Source organism: Mustelus asterias, chromosome 20, assembly GCF_964213995.1.
Source record: "Mustelus asterias chromosome 20, sMusAst1.hap1.1, whole genome shotgun sequence".
Classification (NCBI taxonomy): domain Eukaryota; kingdom Metazoa; phylum Chordata; class Chondrichthyes; order Carcharhiniformes; family Triakidae; genus Mustelus; species Mustelus asterias.
This window is the reverse complement of record NC_135820.1, coordinates 26,883,562-26,907,349: the sequence shown is the minus strand read 5'-3', so window position 1 is coordinate 26,907,349 and position 23,788 is coordinate 26,883,562. Positions and strand designations below refer to the sequence as shown.

At 42.1% G+C, this 23,788-nt stretch overlaps 1 protein-coding gene across 5 annotated transcripts in view; it reads right to left on the bottom strand.

Annotated features, from left to right (window-relative positions):
* The window catches only part of gnas (GNAS complex locus), a 374,151-nt gene that overhangs the window by 116,766 nt on the left and 233,597 nt on the right, over nt 1-23,788 (bottom strand). For all 5 annotated transcript variants that reach the window (XM_078236357.1, XM_078236358.1, XM_078236359.1 and 2 more), the window contains one exon: nt 5,951-6,048. In XM_078236357.1, coding sequence (XP_078092483.1) covers nt 5,951-6,048 — 98 coding nt within the window. The remainder of the gene's footprint in view (nt 1-5,950; nt 6,049-23,788) is intronic.

Sequence of the window (23,788 nt, the reverse complement as noted above, 5' to 3'; positions counted from 1 at the left end):
GAAAATTTAGCATGGCCAATGCACCTAACCAGTACGTCTTTTGGACCGTGGAAGAACGTGCAGACTTCAGACAGACATTGACCCAAGCCGGGAATTGAAGCCGGATTCCTGGCGCTGTGAGGCAGCAGTGCTAGCCTCGCATATATTCTGTTCCCAAATGTGAAACTGAAAGGAAAGCTACCAAACGGACATTTGTGAATTAGCTAATGGGGAGATCCACCAACAAGGTACAGCTCCCTCTGGTCACGTCAGATACAAAAAGATTAAGGGGTGGCACAGTGGCGAGCACTGCTGCCTCACAGCAGCAGGAACCCAGGTTTGATTCCTGGCTTGGGTCACTGTCTGTGTGGAGTCTGCATGTTCTCCGTGTCTGCATGGGTTTCCTCTGGGTGCTCCGGTTTCCTCCCACAGTCCAAAAGATGTGCTGGTTAGGTGCACTGGCCATGCTAAATTCTCCCTCAGTGTACCCAAACAGGCGCTAGAGTGTGGCGACTAGGGGATTTTCACAGTAACTTCATTGCAGTGCTAATGTTAATGTAAGCCTACTTGTGAGGTAATAAAGAAACTTAAAAACCTTAAAATCCTCTAACAGACTTCTTCATTCTAGTTTGCTATTCTTACTAGAAATCCTATCATCCATGGATATCAACTGTGCTTAGATTCAGAGGACTTGTTGTAAGCCAACTAATGAGTTGGGACATTAGTTTTTGAACTCGACTCATTTTTATAGAATGGCTACCAAACTGGCATCACCTTCCTCAACTTGCCCTTTCCCTGCATCAGCCTTTTAAGGGGGAAGCTACAAGTGCTTTGGAACACTTCCAGTGGATTTGCTTGTCCACTGAAACTTGTATTTTGTTACAGTCACTCAGAATGGGTTCCATAATTTTATTCACTACTGATAGAAGTGGTCAATGTTACGACATTCAAGACAATGGAAGATAAATTAATGCAACGGAGATGTGGTTTCAGAGGCATTTGATGAGAATTACACACACAACTAATGAGAAGTTTTGAGCAAGGCAGGAACACAAGGGCACACAGTGGCTAGCACTGTTGCCTCACAGTGCCAAGGGCCCGGGTTCGATTCCCGGCTTGGGTCACTGTGTGCGTGGAGTTTGCACGTTCTCCCAGTGTCTGGGTTTCCTCGGGTGCTCCGGTTTCCTCCCACAGTCTTAAAGATGTGCTGGTTAGGTGCATTGACCTGATCAGGCGTCAGTGTGTGGCGACTAGGGGAATTTCACAGTAACTTCATTGCAGTGTTAATATAAGCCTTACTAGGACTAATAAATAAACTTTTTATAAACTTTTTAAAAAAAGAAAAATATTTGTAGTCGATCAATAAGTAACAACTACAATTCTTTAGGAATATACTTGAGAGAGAGAGAAACTAGAGCACCTGGTAGCGATTGATAAAATTGAGGGTAGTACAGCAAGCACACAACAAAGATAGTTTAAGAGGTAGAACAAGTATAAGATTTGAGAACACTACGAAGAAGTTGGCTGCTATCAAAGGCTGAGAAAGTTGGAGTCATGATCACTGATGTTGTACAACAGGGGTCCTGAAGAACATGACATCTGATAGAAAACCAATATGCCTGCAATTACCTGTGTCAGACCTGCATCTCTTAAATATAGACTATATATTTGCATTCTTTCAATCCAGCAGGACCTTTCCACTACCCAATGAATCCACTATAATTGTGTTTGGGCCCAACAAATTTCTTCCAAAGTCCAAAACCTGGAATTTTTTCCCATACAAACTGCTCTCCCCTCTTTTGAGATGTTTTTTCAAATCTACTGTTTTTCATGCTTTTAAAATCTGTTATATTTCCTCATGTGATTCAGTGTTAAACATTGTTTGATAATATTCCTAAGAAGCATTTTAGCACATTTTACCTTCGGGATGATGTATAGATGCAAATTGTTATTGCCTTCCTAAAATCCTTTAAAAGGGATTGAAATTAACTTAAGAATTTTCAAATTCTGTACTAAGTATACTTCATCCAGATTTTTTTCATTATGTTTATTATGTTAGGCACCAAGTTTGAGGAGTTAGGCACTAAATTAAAGGACAGAACCTCAAAGGTTATAATCTCTGGATTACATCAGCCTCGTACAAATTCACAAAGCTTACAAAAAATGAGAGTGATGAATACATGGCTCAAAGACTGGTGTGGGAGAAGTGGGTTTCAGTTCGTGGGGCACTGGCATTAGAACTGGGGAAAATGGAGGCTGTACTGTTGGGATGGTCTACACCTGAACTGTGCTGGAACCAATATGGCCTTGCAGACCATATATAACTAGGGAAGTAGAGATGGCTTTAAACTAAATAATGGGAGTGAGGGTTCAGTTGCACAGAAAATTAGAAAGTCAAAGTTAAAGAAGGCAGGAGTGCGGGTTAGCGATGAGTGTCAACAGAAATCAAAGAGTGACAGATTATATGAAAGTCATATCACACCAAGGACTCATACAGGAGGAGGGAAATTGGATAATAAAATAAACTTAATGGCTGTGTGTCTAAGTGCACAAAGCATTTGGAATAAAATTAATGAATTAACAGTGCAAATAGAGACAAATGGGTATAATTTAGTGGCAAAAACTGAGACGTGGTTGCAGTGAAACTAGGTTTGGGAATTGAATGTTCAATGGTACTCAGTATTTCGGGAAGGAAGGAAAAGGAGGTGGTGTTGCTTTGTTAGTGAAGGAAGAGATCAGTACTGTAGTGAGAAATGATATAGACACTAGAGTCCAAAATGTAGCATCAGTCTAGGTAGAAATAATAAATAGCAACGGGAAGTCGTCCCTGGTGGGAGTAATGTACAGATTCCCCAAACAGTAGTTCCACAATAGGACATAGTATTAACAAAGAAATACTGGGAGGCTGTAAGAAAGGTATGGCAATAATGATTTTGCATATTGACTGGAATAATCAAATTGGCAAGGGTAGCCTCGAGGGAGAGTTCATTTAATGTATTAGAGATTGCTTTTTGGAGCAATATGTTGTGGACCAACCAGGGAGCAGGCTAGTCTAGATTTGGTATTGTGTAATGAGGTATGACAAATAAATGATCTCGTAGTTAAGGATCCGCCAGGCAACAGTGATTATAGCATGCTAGAATTTCAAATTTAGTTTGAGAGCAAGAAACTAGAGTCCCACGCTAGCATTTTGGAGTTAACCAAAGGGAATTACATAGGCATGAGAACAGAATTGGCCCTAGTGGACCGGGCAGGAAGACTAAAGGGTAGAACAGTTGATGAATAGTGGCAGATACTTGAGATATTCAAGTCCTCCCAACTAAAATATATTCCAGAGAGGAGGAAAGGTGGTATGGGAGGAAAGATTTCCATGGCTAAGGAAGTTAAGCATAACATAAAGACAAAAACTAAGGTGCATCATATTGCAAAGGCCAGTGGCACACAAAGATTGGGAAGCTTTTAACTATCAACAAAGGTACACTAAAAGGGTAATAAAAATTGCAAATGTAAATTAAGAAAACTAGCGCAAAATTTAAAAATGAACAGCAAAGACTAATAAGTATATAAAGAGAGGAGCTGAAGTGAATGTTGGTCCCTTGGAAGGCGAGGCTGGCGAGTTAATACTGGGGAACGCAGAAATGACTGAGTCACTAAATCAATATATTGCCTCAGTTTTCACAGCAGAGGACATGGGTATGATCTCAGCAGTAACAGAAAATGCAGAGCTAAGAAAGGGAAGAACTTAGAACTATCACCACTAGGAACAAACTATTGGGATTGGAGGCAGGCAAGGCCCCAGAGCCTAATGGACTACATCCTACGGTCTTAAAGGAAGTGGCACTGGAGATAGTAGACCCATTGGTTACAATATTCCAAAATTTCCTGGGTGCGGGAATGGTTCCGGTGGATTGGAAAAATGCTAATATAATGCCCCTATTCAAAAAGAGAGGGAGGAAAAATGTAGGAAACTATAGCCTAATTAGTTTAGCATTTATTATTGGTAAATTATTAGAATCCATTATAAAGGGAGTAATAACAGGACATTTAAAAAGTCAAAGTGCAATCCAGAGTCCGCATGGTTTTATGAAGGATACATCACGTTTGACTAGTTTGCTTGTGTTCTCGAAGATGTAACAAGCAAGGTGGATAATGGTGATCCTGCAGATGCGGTATATCTTGGACTTCCAGGAAGGATTTGATAAGGTGCCACACAAAAGATTAATAAACAAGGTTAGTTCACATATGATTAGGGGTAATTTATTAGTTTGGATAGAGGATTGGCTAACCAACAGAAAGCAGAGTCGGGATAAATGGGTCTTTTTCGGGTTGGCAAGATGGGGGGTACACACAGTAAGAAGTCTCACAACACCAGGTTAAAGTCCAACATGCTCCTTGGGCACCAACTTTTCACAATTTATATTAATGACTTGGATGCAGGGATAGTAGGTACAATAGCCAAATTTGCAGATTTCACAAAAAATAGGTGTGATAGTAAGTATCAATAATGCGGTAAGAAATTTACAAATGGATATGAAGAGGTTAAGTGAACGGGACAAAAGTTGGCAGATAGAGTTTAACATGAATAAGTGAGAGTTTACCCATTTTGGAAGGATAAATACACCGGCAAATCATCTAAATGGAGAGAAACTTTGGGGTGCTTTGATGCAGAGGGATCTAGGTGTCCTCAGGCATGAATTGCAGAAAACTAGCATTCAGGTAATAAGGAAGGCAAATGGAATCTTGGCGTTTATTGCTAAAGGAATAGAATATAAACGTTGTTGCTACCATGCAAAGCATTAATGAAATCACACTTTGAATATTGTGTACAGTTTTGGTCCCCTTACTTGAGGGGGGGACGTAGTTGCAATGGAGCTGGTTCAGAGAAGGTTCACTACATTGATTCCAGAGATGTGGGGTTTGACTCACGAAGACAGATTGGGCAGTTTAGGCCTATACTCTCTGGAGTTTAGCAGAATGAGGTGGTGTCTAATTGAGGTGTACAAGATAAGGAGGATTGACAAAGTTGACGCGGAGAGGATGTTTCCTCGTGTAGGGCAATCTTGAACAAGAGCTTATAGTTTTAGGATAAGGGATGGCAGATTTAAAACAGATGAGGAAAAATTACTTCTCTCAAAGGGTCGAGTCTGGGGACTTCAGGACCCCAGAATGTGGTGGATGCTGGGACATTGATTAAAGTTAATGAAGAGGTGGACAGATTTTTAATTAGTAAGGGTAAGTGGAGTTAAGGCCGAGAAGATCAGTCATGATCATATTAAAAGGTGGAGCAGGCTCGAGGGGCTAAATTGCCTACTCTTGCTCCTAGTTCTTATGGTATCTTAATATAATAATTTTTCCATGGCATTGTGGAATATGGTCGCACAAAAGTAGTGAAAAGTTCTACAGCATATAGCATTCAGTATAATGTGAATATTTTGAAGCATGCTACAAAGAAGTGTGATTTAGAACACAATTTCTACCAAAACAAAGTTCAAATTATCTCACTTTTCTTTATCATAACTTTTTCTGTAAAAATCAACTGTGAAGGTGCACAAGTTGTTACTCTTTGCTGCATCTAGTTTTACGCAATTATTAAAATCATGATGCAAGAATAAGATAAAATACTGTGTTGCTGAATTACTTAATACTTCATGTGCTATTATAGGTAGCATCCAATTGTTTTAAACAGTGCACATAGTTCCTCAGGCAACCTACAGTGGTCCAGCTTCTTCAAATTACAGTAGTCAGGCTTTTAGTCCGACTTAAAAACTTTAGCCTAACAAAGCACTTTTTAGGAGTAATGTTTGCAAAGAACAAAACAGGAATTGGATTACCAGATTACTCAAATGAGTTTTATGTTAAGTTACCCAACACATTGCAGTAGATTCTGCTTGCAACATTTTTATTCAAGATTTTATTTTCCTAGTAGTGTCCTTTCCTAATCACCAATTAGCTAAACACCAAAAGTACTTACTAGTGTGCGCAGTCAATGAGCTGATATTCATTCGACCTTTCATAGCATGCTTTCACACCTTCATCCTGCCAGAGGACTGTTGTATGTTCATAGAACTCCTGAAACGGAACATTAAAAAAATTAGTCATTTGACAAGCGCAAATCAGAATTGAATGACAGATAATATCACACACAAACATTGTACTTCGTGGTTACTTTCACACAATGATTGGTTTTAGATATTGATATTGTCAGTAGTGTGTTGTACAAGCAAGTGATTTTGCATTATAATCTGTACAAAGGAACTGTGTGTAATCTGCCATTTAGCCCTTCGAGGCTGTTCGCGCCATTCAGTGAAACCGCAGCTGATCTGCCATGTAACTCTATACACGTGCCTTTCGTTGGTTTTAAAAATCGCCAACTGATCTGGCATCAGCTGTTGTTTGTGCAAGAATGCTCTAAATTTTTACCAACCTTTGCACAAAGAAGTGTTTCCCCATTTCACCCATTAAAGGTCCAACTCTAAATTTTACACTACGCCATCTAGTAATAGATTTCCCAACCAGAGGAAATAATTTTTCTGTCTCCCCTATCTATTTCCCTTATTTTGAAAACTTTGATCAAATTACCCCTTAAGCCTTCTAAATTTAAGGGAATACAATCTTAGTTTACGTAACCTTTCCTTGCAATTTAATCTTTGAAGTCTAAGAATTATCCTAGTAAATCAACATTGCATTTCCTCCAATATATCCTTGAAGTGTGGAACATACACTATAAGACACTGACATATCTGTATGTTTGTAAATGTAAAGTAAAAATTGCATATGCTGAAAACCTGAAACAAATACAAACTAGGAAGGAAATAGTGAGCTCAGTTAGCACCTGCAGGGAGAAAGCATAAGCTACTTTTTAAAATTGATTTGTGGGACATGGGTGTCGCTGGCTGGCCAGCATTTATTGCCCACTCCTAGTTGCCCTTGAGAAGGTCGTGGCAAGCCATCTTCTTGAATCGCTGCAGTCCATGTGCTGTGGATTGGCCCACAATGCAGTTAAGAAGGGAATTCCAGGATTTTGACCTGCGACTGCGAAGGAATTGAGATATATTTCCAAGTCAGGATGGTGAGTAGCTTGGAGGAAAGCTTGCAGGTGGCTGTGTTCCCATGTATCTGCTGCCCTTGTCTTTCTAGATGGAAGTGGTGGTGGTTTTGGAAGGTGCTGTCTAAGGATCTTTGGTGAATTGCTGCAGTGCATCTTGCTGCTACTGAGTGTTGGTGGTGGAGGGAGTGGGTGTTTGTAAATGTGGTGCCAATCAAGCAGGCTGCTTTGTCCTGGATGTTGTTAAGCTGGAGTGTAATTGGAGCTGCACCCATCCAGACAAGTGAGGAGTATTCCATCACACTCCTGACTTGTGCCTTGTAGATGGTGGATAGGCTTTGGGGAGTCAGGAGGCGAGTTACTCGCTGCAGTATTCCTCTGACCTGCTCCTGTGTTTATGTGGCAAGTCCAGTTGAGTTCCTAGTCAATGGTAACCCCAAGGATGTTGACAGTGGGGGATTCAGCGATGGCAACACCATTGAATGTCATGGAGTGTCATGGAGTTAGAGTGTCTCTTATTGGCAATGGTCATTGACTGGCATTTGTGTGGCATGAATGTTACTTGCCACTTGTCAGCTCAAGTCTGGATATTGTCCAGATCTTGTTGCATTTGAACATGGACTGCTTCAGTATCTGAGGAGTCGCGAATGGTGCTGAATACTGAGCAATCATCGGCAAACATTCTCACTTTTGACTTTATGATGGAGGGAAGATCACTGATGAAGCAGCTGAAGACAGTTGGGCCTAGGACACTACCCTGAGGGACTCCTGCAGAGAGGTCGTAGAGGCTTAAACGTTTACAGCATGGAAACAGACCAAATTTGTCCATGCTGCCACTGTTACCATTAAGTTAGTCCCAATTGCCTGCATTTGGCCCATATCCCTCTATGCCCATCTTACTGATGTAACTGTCTAAATGCATTTTAAAAGACAAAATTGTACCCGCCTCTACTACTGCCTCTAGCAGCTCATTCCAGACATTCACCACCCTCTGAATGAAAAAACTGCCCCCCTCACCGTAAACCTATGCCCTCTAGTTTTAGACTCCCCCTACCTTTGGGAAAAGATGTTGACTATCTACCTATCTAAAATAATGGGAGGCATATAGACCTCTATAACCTGGAGCTGAGATAACTGACCATCCACAACCACCTTCCTTTTCACCAGGTATGACTCTAAGCAGCAGAGAGTTTGCCCCTGATACCCATTGATTTCAATTTTGCTAGGGCTCCTTGATGCCACACTCGGTCAAACGCAGCCTTGATGTCAAGGCTCGTCACTCTCACCTCTGGATTTTGGCTCTTTCATCCATGTTTGAACGAAGACTGTAATGAGGTCAGAAGCTGAGTGACCCTGGCAAAACCTAAACTGGGAGTCACTGAGCAGGTGTTGCTTAATGGCACTGTTGATGACCCCTTCCATCACTTTACTGATGATCAAGAGTAGGCTGACTGGGCGGTAAATTGGCCGGGTTGGACTTTGCCCGGTGTGTGTAACAGGACATATCTGGGCAATTTTCTACATTGTCGGGTAGATGCCAGTGTTGTAACTGTCCTGGAAGAGCATGGCTAGGGGTGCGGCAAGTTCTGGAGCACAAGTCTTCAGTACTATTGCTGGAATGTTATCAAGGGCCATTGCAGCATCCAGTGTCTCCAACTGTTTCTTGATATGACGTGGAGTGAATCAAACTGTTAAATCTCGAGGTGTCCCCTCAAGAACTACTCCACAGCCAGGCGTCAGGGAACAGGGATTTTTTTTATTTATCCCACTCACTCCACACTCCAAGTGTTGACTGTCCACTCAGGACGGTTCCCAACCAGCTCACCCCACACCCCACGTCACATGACCCATTCCCTTAAACGGGCTATGTCCCACCATACTCTTCCCCTCTAAATAACCCCCCATAACAGCAACAGCATACTTAAACTATTTGCATATAATGACATTTTTTCTTTACATAATACAAACACTTGAAGAACCCACAGTATATTTACAGTATGATAGAGTCCACAATTAGTTCCCTATCCTGACGGCCATCTTACATCGATATAACCAACCTGTCAGGGGACTACGATTCCATGGAGGTCGTTTCCTGGGAAATGGAACCAATGTTATCATCCGCTCTGGCAAGTGCAGTCCCAACAAACCTACCAACATGACCTCTTCCCACACGTTGTCAGTCATCAATGTAGAGTTTCCTGTCTGCTCCATGACTGGAGGAGTTATCGATTCCAGACTCCCTCTCCTGAGACCTCCACTGGCACTGTTTAAAGGGAATCCCTACTCCTTGGTGTGGATCTGCCGAAAGTTGGTCCACATGTCTCCGTCATACTAACTCATCCCACGTTTCCACCATATAGGACAACGGCCCTGTCTTGGCTACAGTCACGGCTGGAACCCACTTCTCCCCCGTAGTGTCGTTTCTGACCAGTGCCAATTCGCCGTTCTGAAATGCCTTCAGCTTAGCATGTTCAGTTTGACGGCCTGGAGGGATCTCCTTGTTCCTCTCCACCATTCGTCTTGCCCAGTGAAGCCTCCAATGAGTGTTTAACAGTCTGTACAAAACGCTCCACTCGCCCAATAGTCTCTGGGCGGTAGGGCACAGACTTTACATGGTGAATACCATGCAAACCTCAACAAGCCCGGCACAAACTATGGTCTGTTGTCACTTACAATGTGGTTTGGATATCCAAACCTCGAGCTTGTCCAGGATCACTTCTGTGGTCGTCGATTTCACACATATCACTCCTGGCCACTTTGAATGTATATCGACGGCCACCAGCAGCATCTGGCTTCTATCGGCCCTGCAAAATCTTTGTGAACCCGCGACAAAGGCCCCTTTGGCCATTTCCATGGGTGCAATAGCAATGCAGGTGGTGCCTTCTGAATCTTGGCACACGACTTGCATGCGCCTGCTTTCTCCTCAAAGCAGACATCGACTTTTGGCCACCACACAACTGCGCGCCATCTTTTTCATCCACACCACTCGTGGGTGCAGTTGCTCCAACACTTTCCTTCTCAAGGACTGGGGAATGATGACCTGCATACCCCACAACAAACAACCATCCTGCACTGACAATTCCCACTGTCGACTTAAACATGGTCTCAGTTCTGGATCCTTCAGTTGACTTGTCCACCCCTTGCGAACCAAGTCAACTACTTGACTCGGTATGGCATCCTTTCTTGTGGCTTGTTTCACCTCAGCAGCTGTAATTGGTACCTTATCATCTTGTGGAAAGCACATGATCTGGATAAACTTGTCCAGACCTCTTTTTGAACCAGCAACGGCAGTGTGGATAACACATCCGCATTTGCATGTTGCTCTGATTGTCGATAATGGATTTCATACGAATGGCCCGACAATATCAACACCCACCTCTGCAACTGAACTATAGTCATACTTGGGATCCCCGAGTGAGGTCCCAAAATCTTGGTCAGCAGTCTATGATCTGTCAGCAAACTTCCTGCCGTACAGGCAGTGGTGAAACTTAAATGCCGAAAATGATGCCCAGTGCTGCCTCCTCTATTTGCGCTTAGTTCTGTTCTGCCTTTGAGAGTGACCTTGATGCAAATGCAATGGGCCTCTCTCTTCAGCATCACAAGGGATATCACTCTCCTATGCCATACAGTGACTATCATAGGCCACATGCTGATGTAACATGGGGTTGAAATAAACCTAGGATCCCGGACTCCTTCAATGTTTTCTTCGCTGCTTGGTGAGCCTTTTCACACTCCGGCGCCCATTGTATGCCTGTCCCTTCTTCAACAGCTGATGCAGAGGTATCAAAACTGTCACCACGTCAGGCACAAACTTGGCATAATAGTTCGAATCTGAGGAAAGGCCTCAACTGGGACACATTTTCTGCTCATGGCGCCTTCATTATTGCTCCTAGCTTCTTCGGTGCTTTATGCAACCCTTCACCATCGATAACGTGACCCAAGTACTCAATCAAGTCCTTAAAAAATGCATACCCGTCTTTCCTAAGCAGCCCATGTTCCTGCAGTCTCTTCAATGTCTCTTCTATTCAAAAAAACATTCCTCGTCAGTGGAACCCATCACCAGGATGTCATCCAAGTAACATTGAACTCCTGGAAGATCACTCAAATCTGATCCATTGCTCTTTGAAAAATAGCCGGGGCCTACGTGACCCCAAAAGGCAGTCATTTATAATGGCATAACCCCTTTTCAGTGATGATGGTGAACAGTGGCTGAGAATTGTCAGCCACCCCACCAGCAAAGAAGCTTGCAAGAGATCCATTTTGGTAAACCTCTGACCATTGGCAAGGCCACTAAAGTCTTCAATAATGGGCAACAGATACAGATCCACACACAAGTTGGGGTTCACAGTGACTTTAAAATCCCCACAGAGCCTCATTGAGCCATCAGTCTTCATGAACGATGGGCATGGCCCACTCACTTGTGGCCATTGGTTCCATACCCTCAAACCTACTAATCTTTCAAGTTCGGCCTCCACTTTGGGTCTGATTACATATGGCACTGACGTGCCTTCATGTTCTTTGGGCATGTATCTGGTTTCAGTCGTAGACTCACTTTAACTCCTTTCATCTCTCCAAGGGTCCCACTAAGCATCTTCCTATATTTTTCTAAAGTGCTGTTCAGAATCGAACAAGACTTTAGTTGATTCACTACTTCCCAGTTTAATTTCAATTGTTTCAGCCAAGATCGTTCAAACAATGCGGGATAATCGCCCTTCATGACATACAAAGGCAGCTGCGCACACTGGTTCCTCAGCTGCACCTTGGTCGAGACAGCATGTGAGAGGAACCAACTGTTCCGTATATGTCCTCAGAGTGATGTTCGCAGGCTTCAGGGGAAGATGATTCAACTTTATTTTGTAAATGGACTCTGGAATTAACGATACTGCCGTCCTAGTGCCCACCTCCATCTTCACTAGTTTCCCTTTGACTTTGGGCATTGCCCAGAACCTGTCTGCTTCACCTCGCACTGCCAGGGTGTTCAACTTCAACCATGTTTTCTCAGTCTGCTCTGTTCCATCCATAGATCCCACGGACCCCTTGTCCTCATCTACATTGGCTACTTGCCACTTCCTCCTGGGTTTGAACCCTGACCGCTTTAGCTTCACACTCTCTTGGAACTCCGGTGCTCTGCAGTTTTAAGCAATGTGGCCTGTCTTCTGACAGTTACAGTACTGAGTTCCTTTTGTTCAACAACTGGACTCCGTGTGACCCCTCAGTCACAAAGGCAGCATTTCTCAGTCCACGACTGACTCTTAGGCGTCTCTGCCACCTTGTGTACTCATGCTTAAATGTGCCGCCTCCATCAGCCCATTCCATGGAGAACGCGATCTCCAACGCCTTCTTAAACTTCAGCTGCTGTTCTGCCAAAACTCCGCTGAATTTCTTCCTGCTGGAGGCTACATGGAAGCCGATCCCTACAAGAAAACCTGAGGTCTCAGTGCTCTGAGAGACTCTTCAGTGAAGCCACAAATTTAGAAATGGTCTCACCTTCCATCTGGTCCCGCTTGTAAAACCTAAAATGTTCCGCAATCAGCAGCAGTTTTGGCATGAAATGCCCCTCCAATACCATACACAACTCTTGAAAAGATTTCTCCATTAATTTCTCTGACTGCAGAAGGCTTCTCAAGACACCAAACGTTTTATTTCCTATTGTGCTCAAAAAGAACAATATAACGATGTTGGCTTCCACTCTATACTGAACAGTTTGATGTAGGCGGTCAACGACTCAGCTTCTTCGTCGAACGTCCCTATTGTACCAAAGTTTCCCACCATTTCTCTTTCCTGGCAGCAAGGGTTTTCCCCACCCCTAGTTAGGCCAGAAGCCTGTTTTTCCCACGCAGGCTCCTGCGCTCGCTTCTCTCCGAGCATTGTTCTGCAATTACCTAACAACAGAGTCTTCCTCCAATCACCCGCAACTCAATGTCAGGGATGGAGACCGACTTGCAACCGTCGACGGCTCTCAATCCAGTATGAGGCACATGCGAATTAACAAGCCAACTGCAGTTGAACACCACACTGCACAATAAATGGCAGGTGCTATCAAGATAAAAGCTGTCTATCTCTCAACAACCCACCAAGACGTTGGTAACACTGAGTCAACCAATCTCCCTGGAATTCTGTCTCTCTCACGAGGGATTCAAGTCTTCACCTTCGAAGATTTCCCCTTGGAATTTGCTCCAACTTGAATGGCTTCAACAACGGCCCACCTAGCAGGGTTTCAAATAGCAGGTCGATTTCCCATGATGCACAAATATGCACTCAAGCACCAAAACACAAGCACAACTTTAGCTCTTCAGCCATACCAAGCAGACTACTGCTGCTGCAAGGGGGTACCTTTACTGCAATGGCCTGCAGCATGGAGTCACCAACCTCCGACTGCCTCCTTGGACTTTCAGTTTCTTCTCAGCTCTTTTTGATTACTGGGGCTTCCCTTGAGCCTTCCTCCCTCAAGTCTGTACTCGCAGCCCTTTTCTCTGCTCCTCTAACTGAACTGTGGTCTTTATCCCATCCCTATGCCCTCCTCCTTTATGACCTCTCCCTTCCCCCTGCCTGGGACTCTACTTCTTGATGTTACTCCGCTCTTGGTCACCTGGCCCAGGTTTATTTTCCTGGCCTAGCCAGATTGTCCCTATCTTTCTTTATGCTCAGGCACTCTGAGCCTGTCCTAGGCCCAAAGAACTTGCACTGCGAAATATGTACATGCAGCCCAGTTGCTGAATGTGCGCAAAGTCAGAGTTCAAGTTTCTGACTTCCACTCTGAACACCAAGGTAAGTTTGAGTTTCACAACAAATGGGGCTTTTTCAAATGGAAAATATGTAATATTGTAGAAGCTCTGAAGAAGGCTGTGTCTGAACAACTGACATGCTTTTTCATCTGACACCAGCCGAAGTATTGCTCTTTAAGTTTTGATTTTAGGTATTCGATGTTTGAGTTTAAAAAAAATGTATACATCATCCACTAGCATGAAACTCTTCCCAGACTTTTAAAAATGCTTTCTAAATATCCATCAACTACCTCTCTGCAATAGGATTCAGAGGCTTGAATCTCAAGATCCACCAGCTCGCTTCCAAATCGGTTCCATCCCTTCATCTTCTTGTTTTTGTTTAAACTTGACTTTTCTCTTTTGGGGTGGTAATGCACCCAACTATCTTTATATCCATAAAAGGGAAAGAATGAGGCAAGGTTGCCCAATGGCATCCATCAATGATGCAGTGAATGGCAGCAAAATGGTTTCAAAGTATCTGTTCCTAATCTTCTCGAAATAGTGGTATGGCTTCTCAGAAACAGACTAAATTATTTGGTGACTTGCTAAAGGAACTACTTAACTCGGTCGCATCAGTAGAATGCAGTAAATGGCGGTTATAGCGATATACGAAATAACTTACATTTATATTCTGCCCTGAACACAAGGGAACATCCTCAGGCTCTTTAGTGGGGGTGGGGCAGAATGCACAGCAGGCTGAGAGTCAAATTAAAGGTTTATTCAGGAAGGGATTTGAACTAGCTGGACAGATTGAAAATAAGGCAGGGCAGGGCAAACTAGGGAAGAATTTAACGATGAAGAAAACCATTTTAAAATGAACCATGGGATGGTAAGCTCAGATAGGTAAGTAAAGATGCAAGTCTAGGTCGGTGACACTGAGGGGCAGGAGTAATGCTGCGAGTTTTGGAGGAAATGAAATTCATGAAGCTGGGGGTCAGGAAGCTATCAAACAAGTGCCAAGGACAAGTGGAATGTTAAGGGATTTGTTGCAGATTACGAAGGAATACAAGAGGGTTTAGACAGCAGAGATGGAGTTGGGCAACATTGCAAAAGCACAGAAGCTGATAATAGCAGGGATACTTGGAGTCAAGTGTAATGCAATATAACATACATGCCAAGTATCATAGATAGCAATTTTTAAAAAATATTAATGAAGTACATAAGAGTTCTTACTGTTTTCTTTTTCTCTTTGGATGATTAACAGTGTTGAGAACTGTACTGTTGCTCAACTCAATTGAACTTTCTGCCTATTTCCTGAGTACTAAGTGTTTTAAACTACTTGTATCAAAGTAAATCAATACTACAGTTAAGGGAAACCACCAACACACTTCCCCTCCTCCCACCATAAAATAAAAGACAAAAAAGATACACCTATCATATTATAGTTACAGTTCTGCACTATTGGTAGTCAGCCTTGGATTTAAAACCCAGACTAAAACAAATCTCAGAATGGTAGTCTGGGAATTTGAATTCAATTTGAGAGTGGAATAATGATCATGAAGTTATCAGACTGTCGTACAAGCCCAACTGGTTCACAAATATTCTTTGGGGAAGTAAGCATCCCTGTTTTGACTTATGCAACCCCATGTCTGCAGTAAATGAGAGAGAGTAGAGCCAACGTCGAGTCCAGATGACCCTTCGTCAGAGGGTCATCTTTGCTCTGACGAAGAGTCATCTAGACTCGAAACATTGGCTCTATTCTCTCTCCACAGATGCTGTCAGACTTGCTGAGATTTTCCAGCATTTTTCTGTTTTTGTTTCAGATTCCAGCATCTGCAGTATTTTGCTTTATTTACAGTAAATTGGCTAACTCTTAAACAACCAAAAAGTTGTGTCAAACTGCTTCAAAGAAGGGCCACCAGCACCACCACTTTAGAGTCTCCAAGGAAAAGGTAATAAATGCTGGACTTGAAGTGTACAAGGCATTAGTAAGGCCACCCTTGGAATACTGTGTACAATTCTGGTCACCCTATTATAGAAAGGTTATTAAACTAGAAAGAGTGCAGAAAAGATTTGCTAGGATGCTACTAGGACTTGATGGTTTGAGTTACAAGGAGAGGCTGGATAGACTGGGACTTTTTACCCTGGAGTATGGGAGGCTTAGGGGTGATCTTATAGAGGTCTATAAAATAATGAGGGGCATAGATAAGATCAACATCTTTTCCCAAAGGTAGGGGGGAATAAAACTAGAAGGCATAAGTTTAAGGTGAGAGGGGAGAGATTCAAAAGGGTCCAGAAGGGCAGAGGGTGGTGAGTGTCTGGAACGGTGTCTAGGCAATAGTAGAGGCTGGTAGAATTTTGTCTTTTAAAAAGCATTTAGACAGTTATATGGGTAAGATGGGTATAGAGGGATATGGGCCAAATGTGGGCAATTGGGATTAGCTTAGTGGTAAAAACTGGGTGGCATGGACAAGTTGGGCCAAAGGGCCTGTTTCCATGTTGTAAGCCTCTATGACTATGAAAATTGCTGCGGTGGAATGAGTGGATCGAAATTATCGGTGAATCCAGATTATAGTGACTGGAGGGAATGAATGGCTCCGAATCTAGCCGACTTACAAGTTACAATCTCTCTCAAAAATAAAGATTTGACAATGCCTCAGACTTTAAAAAGCCATTTCACTCCGAGTAAACCCATTTTTGTTTTTATTTTCTGCCCCATCCAGACCATCGGCATAAAATACAACTGAAGATTTGGAAGGGCTGCAAATTTTGAAGCAAAACATCTTCTGATAACATCTACCTTATGGTGTGGTTGGGCATCCTAGCTTCAAAAAATATTATTTTGTTGCCTATCGACATCAAATTCTATGCCAGGCCACAACTGTCAACCGTTATACTGCTTTTCAAGAAAGGAGGGAGAAAGAAAACTGTATTACAGGCTAGTTAGCCGAACATCAGTTATTGGGAAAATGGTGAATTCTATCATTTGGGGAGTCCTGCATTGCAACAATGTGAATGTAACAGTTTTACGAACCATTAATGATATGGTTTATTTTACCATTCCTCTCTGTGAAGAACTGGGTAATCGTGAACCTAAATACACCTGATCCCATTCGAACCAAATCAAAGCACCTTGCTTTAATTTCAGTTGGTACCCTATCACATTCTGAATAAACTTACAAAATTCAGCATTAAATTCAGATGAACATCCACTGAACCATATAAAAACCATTGCAATCAATATTAATTTGAAGTATGTGAAACACGTATGTAAATACAATCCTCCAGGAAAGATGGAGCCTACCATTCAACTGTCACTGCCACTTCCCTCCCTTCAGCACTGGCTAAAGAACATTTGATAAGAACTTATAAAATAAGATCAACAGGCCTTACTTGCATACATGCAAAGCTCTGTTGCCATATCTTAACTTGCTCCAAGTCGTTGCAACCATTATCCCTGTACCTGTTGACCTTCGCTTGCTCCCATTCAGATGTCACCTCTGCCTGACCACGTCACTGTAATCTCATCCAGCTCTTCAAGCCTTCAAAATCTCTGTGCTCCACCAATTTTGACCTCTTCAGCAGCCCCAATTTTAATTGCTCGCAGTGCTTTTTAGCTGCCTCAACTTGAAATTCTGGTATTCCGCCTCTGAATCTCTCCACCTCTGTCCCATCCTTAAAATCTACCACTTCAACCAAGCTCCTGGTCATATGTACTAATGTCTCCCTCTGTGTTCATTGTAAAAATGAATTCATTAGTAATGCTCGTTAAGCATCTTGGATATTTTGCTACTTTAAAGGTGCTATATAAAAACAAGGCGAGGAGATGCCGGCATTGACTGGGGTGGGCACAGTAAGAAGTTGCACAATACCAGGTTAAAGTCCAACAGGTTTATTTGGAATCACGAGCTTTCGGAGCGCTCACCTAATAAAGGAGCAGCGCTCCGAAAGCTCGTGATTCCAAATAAATCTGTTGGGACTTTAACATGGTGTTGTGAGACTCCTTAATACAAATACAAGTTGCTGTTGTTTTGTATCCTTATTGAGAAGTCCCATCAAGATGCACATTCTAAACTCAAATCTTCTTTGTTTGCCAGGTGTTACAATACCACAGATAATATGCATCTACACCAAAGATGTTTAACATCGGCTCCCAAACATTTCCAATTCTACATGAAATAAGTGTACATGGTATGAGTGCATTATTTCCGACTAGCCTTATGTCAAAACTGAGAAGACGTGCAAGCAATTTTTAAAAGAAATTTAAGTGTGATTTTAATTACTTACACCCTTCACTCCTGAGATTGAAAACAATGACAGCCTAAACTTGTGCCAGTCAGAAATGCTTCAATTGGCATATGGGTTTACGCCAAGCTATGTCTTCAGCAAGCTATTTCCTGCAATGATGGATACTAGCAAAATATTATGCAAGTGAGACAGGGGTTTTATGCATAATGAATGATATCAAATCAGAGTTCTAGTTTAGCAGCTCAGGCAGCATAGTGGCACAATGGCAAGCACTGCTGCCTTACAGCATCAGGGACCCTGGTTGAATTCTGGTCTCGGGTCACTGCGTGGAGTTTGCACATTCTCCCTTTGTCTGCGTGGGTTTTCTCCGGGTGCTCTGGTTTCCTCAGTCCAAAGATCTGCTGGTTAGATTGACTAGCCATACTAGATTTCCCCTTAGTGTCGAAGACTAGAAGGGTAAATACGTGCGGTTAAGGGGATAGGGCCTGGGTGGGATTCTTGTCGATGCAGGCTCGATGAGCTGAATAGCCTACTTCTGTAAGGATTCTATGATTCAGTAGAACAGGGAGGGACTTTCCCCTTTTTCTTTAAAGCTTAAAGAGTTGATTAGGTAAACAACGATATTTAATCACTGGGTTCAAATTGTACATCTAAGTAGCATCCTAAAAGCAAAACCACCACAGACCCCATCACAGATAGAGGCAGATATGGGAACACATATGCAACGAGGGAGGAATTGGAAGGGTGACCAATGGCTGAATCAAACGATGGATTTTAGGAGGCAGTGGAAGTTCTTTTAAGGTTAAGGAAGCTGAAGTTTAGTTATCAATGACTGGCTAAGGAGGAGGGGGATAGAACACAATTTCAGAGTCTGAATAATAGGCAGGGTAGGAGCATGGTCCAAAATGGATTTGTAGATGAGATCATTAATTGTAGTACATTGAGTGACTTGGAGCCAGTTGGTGACTGAGGACAGGAAATAGACATTCAAGCTTTGAACAAATTGGAGCTTGAAGATTGGGAGACCAGCAAGGAGAGCCTGGAGCAATGGAATGTAAGGGTCTTAAAAACATCAATGATGATTTCAGCTGCAGATGACGTTGCAGAGGCAATAACTGATCTTACTGAAGGACAGAATGTCATTTCAAGTGTATCTTAGGGTGAAATCAAATATGCTTCACAGACTATGTGTCATTATTTTCTCAGAAAGACCAACTGAAAAACACCATAAAAACAATGCAGAATTTTAAACTACATAAATACACAATTGAGGTTTTCTTTCCTCAGTAATCAAAAACAACTAAATGTGCAATCTTTACAGGCTTACCTTTTCTAGCTAAACATAGCACATAGGTGCTGCAATGTACAAGAGTGGGAGAAAGTGTACGAGTGAGAAAGAAAGCAAGAAAAAAAATCTTGCATTTATATAACACCTTTCATGACTAATGATATGCAAAAGTAGTTTACAGCCAATAAAGTGTTATTGAAATACAGTCACTATTGTAATATAGGAAATGTGGCAGCCAATATGCACAGCAAATGCCCATAAAGAGCAACATGATAATGCAAATAATGTAGTTTAATTATGTTGTTTGTGCACACACACGGGGCGGCACGGTAGCACAGTGGTTAGCACTGCTGCTTTACAGCGCCAGGGACCCAGGTTCAATTCCCAGCTTGGGTCACTGTCTGTGTGGAGTTTGCACGTTCTCCCCATGTCTGCGTGGATTCCCTCCGGGTGCTCCGGTTTACTCCCACATTCTGAAAGGCATGCTGGTTAGGTGCATTGACCCGAACAGGCGCCGGACTGTGGCGACTAGGGGAATTTCACAGTAACTTCATTGCAGTGTGTAAGCCTTACTTGTGAGTAATAAACAAACTTAAAAAAAACACACGCACACACTTCCCTCCACCTTGTGGTGAGGAAATGCATGTTTGATGCATCAGGCTGAAAATTCAAATGAACACCACCCTTTGATGCCACCGCCCCCACAATGTACAACCAAAATGGAACATTTGGACTCGGAAGTAACACAGAACACTCTCTCATAACACGTTGTTTGAGAACTACCCAAAAGTATCCGATTCTCTGTACACTAATAGCAATAGATCCCCAATGTAAGTCTAAAGAAACAAGCAGGCTGCTGACACTGCTCAAAAAAATGGCAGTATAGCATTGAGCCATTGGTGACCACGTTTTTGGATCTTTTAACATCCACACCCCAGATCCTTCTAATTGCATCTACAATGAAAAAAACTTCAATCACTTCAACTGCACCCTCAAACTACCAACTGCCTATGCTTTGGCCTGTATGCTACAATACATCTGCTCAACTATGCCCCCCATGTCCACCTTTGTCCACATTCTTACATCCCATCTACTCAGCATACCAGTTCAACCCACTGTCCAAACACACCGAGGCCTGCTAGCCAATCTCTCTTCTCACTTAGTAGGTCCGGGATACCTGGTTAAATGCTTAAAGGCTTTGTCCCATCACTCTAGCTTCTTAAATGGATACATGTACCCCCCCCCCAAAAACCCCAAACTCTCCATTACCTTTAGTCTGGCCTCTGTGCACTCCCCCTTCCTTCAACAAAGTATTGGCCCCAGGCACCCCACGGCTGCCCTCAGCAGGCTCCTAGAAATAGGAATAAGCCATTTGGCCCTTCGAGCATGCTCCACCATTCATAAGATTATGGCTGATCTGTCTGACTGTAACACCATTTTCATGCCCATCAAAAATCCCATCTAACTTAACGTTTAATATATTTAATGACCCAGCCACCACTGTTTTCTGTGGAACAGAATTTCAAAGGTTATCAACTTGAGAGAAAAAATCCTCTGCCTCGCCATTTTAAATGGGTGACCTCTTATTCTGAGATTATGCCTCTTAATTCTAGATTTCCCTTGACGGGGAAACATCATCTCAGAATCTACCCAGTCAAGCCACCTCAGAACTTTATATGCTTCAATAAAGTTCACTCTCATTCTTCTAATCTCCAATGACTTTCCCTTCAAGACAACTCCTTCATCCTAAGAATCAACCTAATCAAACTTCTCTGAACTGCTTCTAACCTTCCTGCCAACATGGATAACCTCATTTCCCAACACCATAAACCCTCTGCCAATCTTTTGCCCACAGACCTAATATATCGATATCCCTTTGCAGACTGTACATATCCTCTTCACAACTTTCTTCCCTTTGCGTCATTTGCAAATTTGGCTACAATACAATCTGTCCTTTCAAAAGCATTAAGATGGATCACAAACAGCACTGATCCCTGCAATGCAAACTAGTCACAGCCTGTCAACCTGAAAATGACCGATTTATCCCAAATGCTTCCTGTTAGTTAGCCAATCCTCCATCCATGCTAATATGTGGCCGCCAACACCTTGAGCTCTTGCATGGCACCCCAACGTCTTTGCGTGGCACCTTACTGGAATCCCTTTAGGAAATTCAAATACACCACATCTATTGGTTCTCCTTTATCCACCCTGCTTGTTATATCCTCAAAGAACTCTTAACAAATTTGGAAATCCCCTTTCACAGATCCATGTCGACTCTGCTCTGCTACTACTTCCTTAATAATGGATTCTAGCATTTTGCCAATGACTGAAATAACTAGCCAATGGTTTGCTGCTTTCTGTTGCCCTCCTTTCTTGAATATTGGTGTTACATTTATGGTTCCCTAATTGCTGGGACCTTTCCAGAATCTGTGAATTTTGGAAGCTTACAATCAATGCATCCATTCTCTCTGCAGACACTTCTTTTAAGACCCGAGGATGCAGTTCTCCTCGTATTTTTTTCTATGATTGTTTCAAGTTCCACCCTCCCTTTTTCCCGCTGCTTTTCTACTAAACTTGGGATTTTTTTTGTGCGTCTTTTACTGTGAAGATGGATAGAATATACTTGCTCAAAGCCTTTGTCATTTCCTGTTTCCCATTCATTTCCCAGTCTCACCCTCCATGGGACCAACATTCACTTTAGCTCATCTTTCCCTTTTTATACACTTGTCAAAGCTTTTAATGTCTGTTTTTATACTCCTTGCTAGTTTCCTCTGATACTTTGCTCTATAATTTTTCTAGTCATCCCTGCTTTCACTTTTCTGGGTTCCCATTAATTTTTGCATCTTTTAATTTGATACCATCCTTCACTGCCTTAGTCAGTCATAGAAGGTGCACCCTTTCTTTCTAAATGGAATAATTATTAGAGAATTATGAAATACCTTCTTAAATGTCTCCATGAGGACATGGTTCAAGAGGTTTTTCTAAGTTAAAGGTTGCTTTCTAAACAAAATGAGTTTTATTCCAGTTTAAAAGTACGTAACAGTGCAGAAAGACAGCCCAGGTGAAATCCAATTTGACAGAGATGACTTTGGTATTTCCAGAATAGATCAAGTTGTGATAAAGTTAGACAATGCAACAAAGGTGGGCTGACAGGAACAGTAGACGCAGAGTTAAGTGGATGATTTCTCTCTTCTCTCCTGTTGAATTTCCAGTCTTAATCTAGGTACTATCGCAGTGTGAACTAATGACATAAAACTGACTCTGATTTGGCACTATTTTACAACTTCATTAAAAGGCAGAGAATGGCTGATACAAATGCAAGAAATGTGAAGATGTTGGAAATGTGAAATAAAAACAGAAAGTGCTGGAAACACTCAGCAGGTCTGGCAACATCTGTGGAGAACTAAATTAGTGTTAACAATGTTTCAGGTCTCATCGGAACAGGTGAAAGGTCACAGAACTGAAACCTTTAACTCTATTTCTCTCTCCCCAGATCTGCTGAGTATTTCTAAAATTCTGCTTTTATTACAGAATGGATGATGTTGAATATCCTGGAATGTTATGGCAATGGAGACAGGCTTATTATTCCAAGTTTGGGTTTGAGGGAAATTGTTGGCTTAGAGAGCACTTTATTCTGTTGTAACCATAATGAAGTTGATCCAGAAGTTTCAAGCTGACTTTGGGCGGCTGAAATAGCTGCGTGTTCTTTCTCTTGCTGCTAAAGTTATTGACTTGAGTGTCAAATAAAAAAAACTTGTAGCTGAGATTATGCATCTGATTATATTTCATTTTGTTGAAAAGCTATGCAAATCTAACCATTTTAAATAAACTATGTAGGTGGCAGGAAAATGACAATGAGATTATATTCAAGTAAACTTTTAGCTGAGTATGGCAATATCAAATTTGGTTCATTAGCAGCAATACTGGTGGGCTTGGTACAGTAAATTATATTTTGTAATATCACTATTACATAGTGTTTGAGTTCAGTTATGTAAAATAACATTGGCTACCTCAAATTCTACAGTGCTAAATTCACCATCATATTAGCACATCCTGCACAGAGTCTGCAATTTTCCTATATGAATATTTTTAACAACTTCAAATTATGCATGGAATGCCAGTTACTAAATCACTATAAACACTATTGCCAATAAGATCTGAATCTCCCATCAATTAGAGAGCACTGTACAAAAGGGGATTATTCACAAAGGATTTGCATTACTGTAATCTTACACGCCATTTCTCGAGAAGACTGTAAAATGCACAGTAAGTTGTGGCATTGAACAACTATTCTGGTTATTTGACATCTTTTGCGATCCATGATATGGAATTTACTGACATTCCAAGTCCTTATGAATTAGTTCTAAGCAAGAGTGAACATATCGCCACAAAGAAAAAGAGGGTCTGCAGCACAGGAATTGCTAGATGAAAGCCCATCTTGTTCATCTAACATGCTCAGTCAAATTATATGATAATGGAATCAGAATTCTACAGTGCAGGAGGCCATTTGGCCCATCGAGTCTA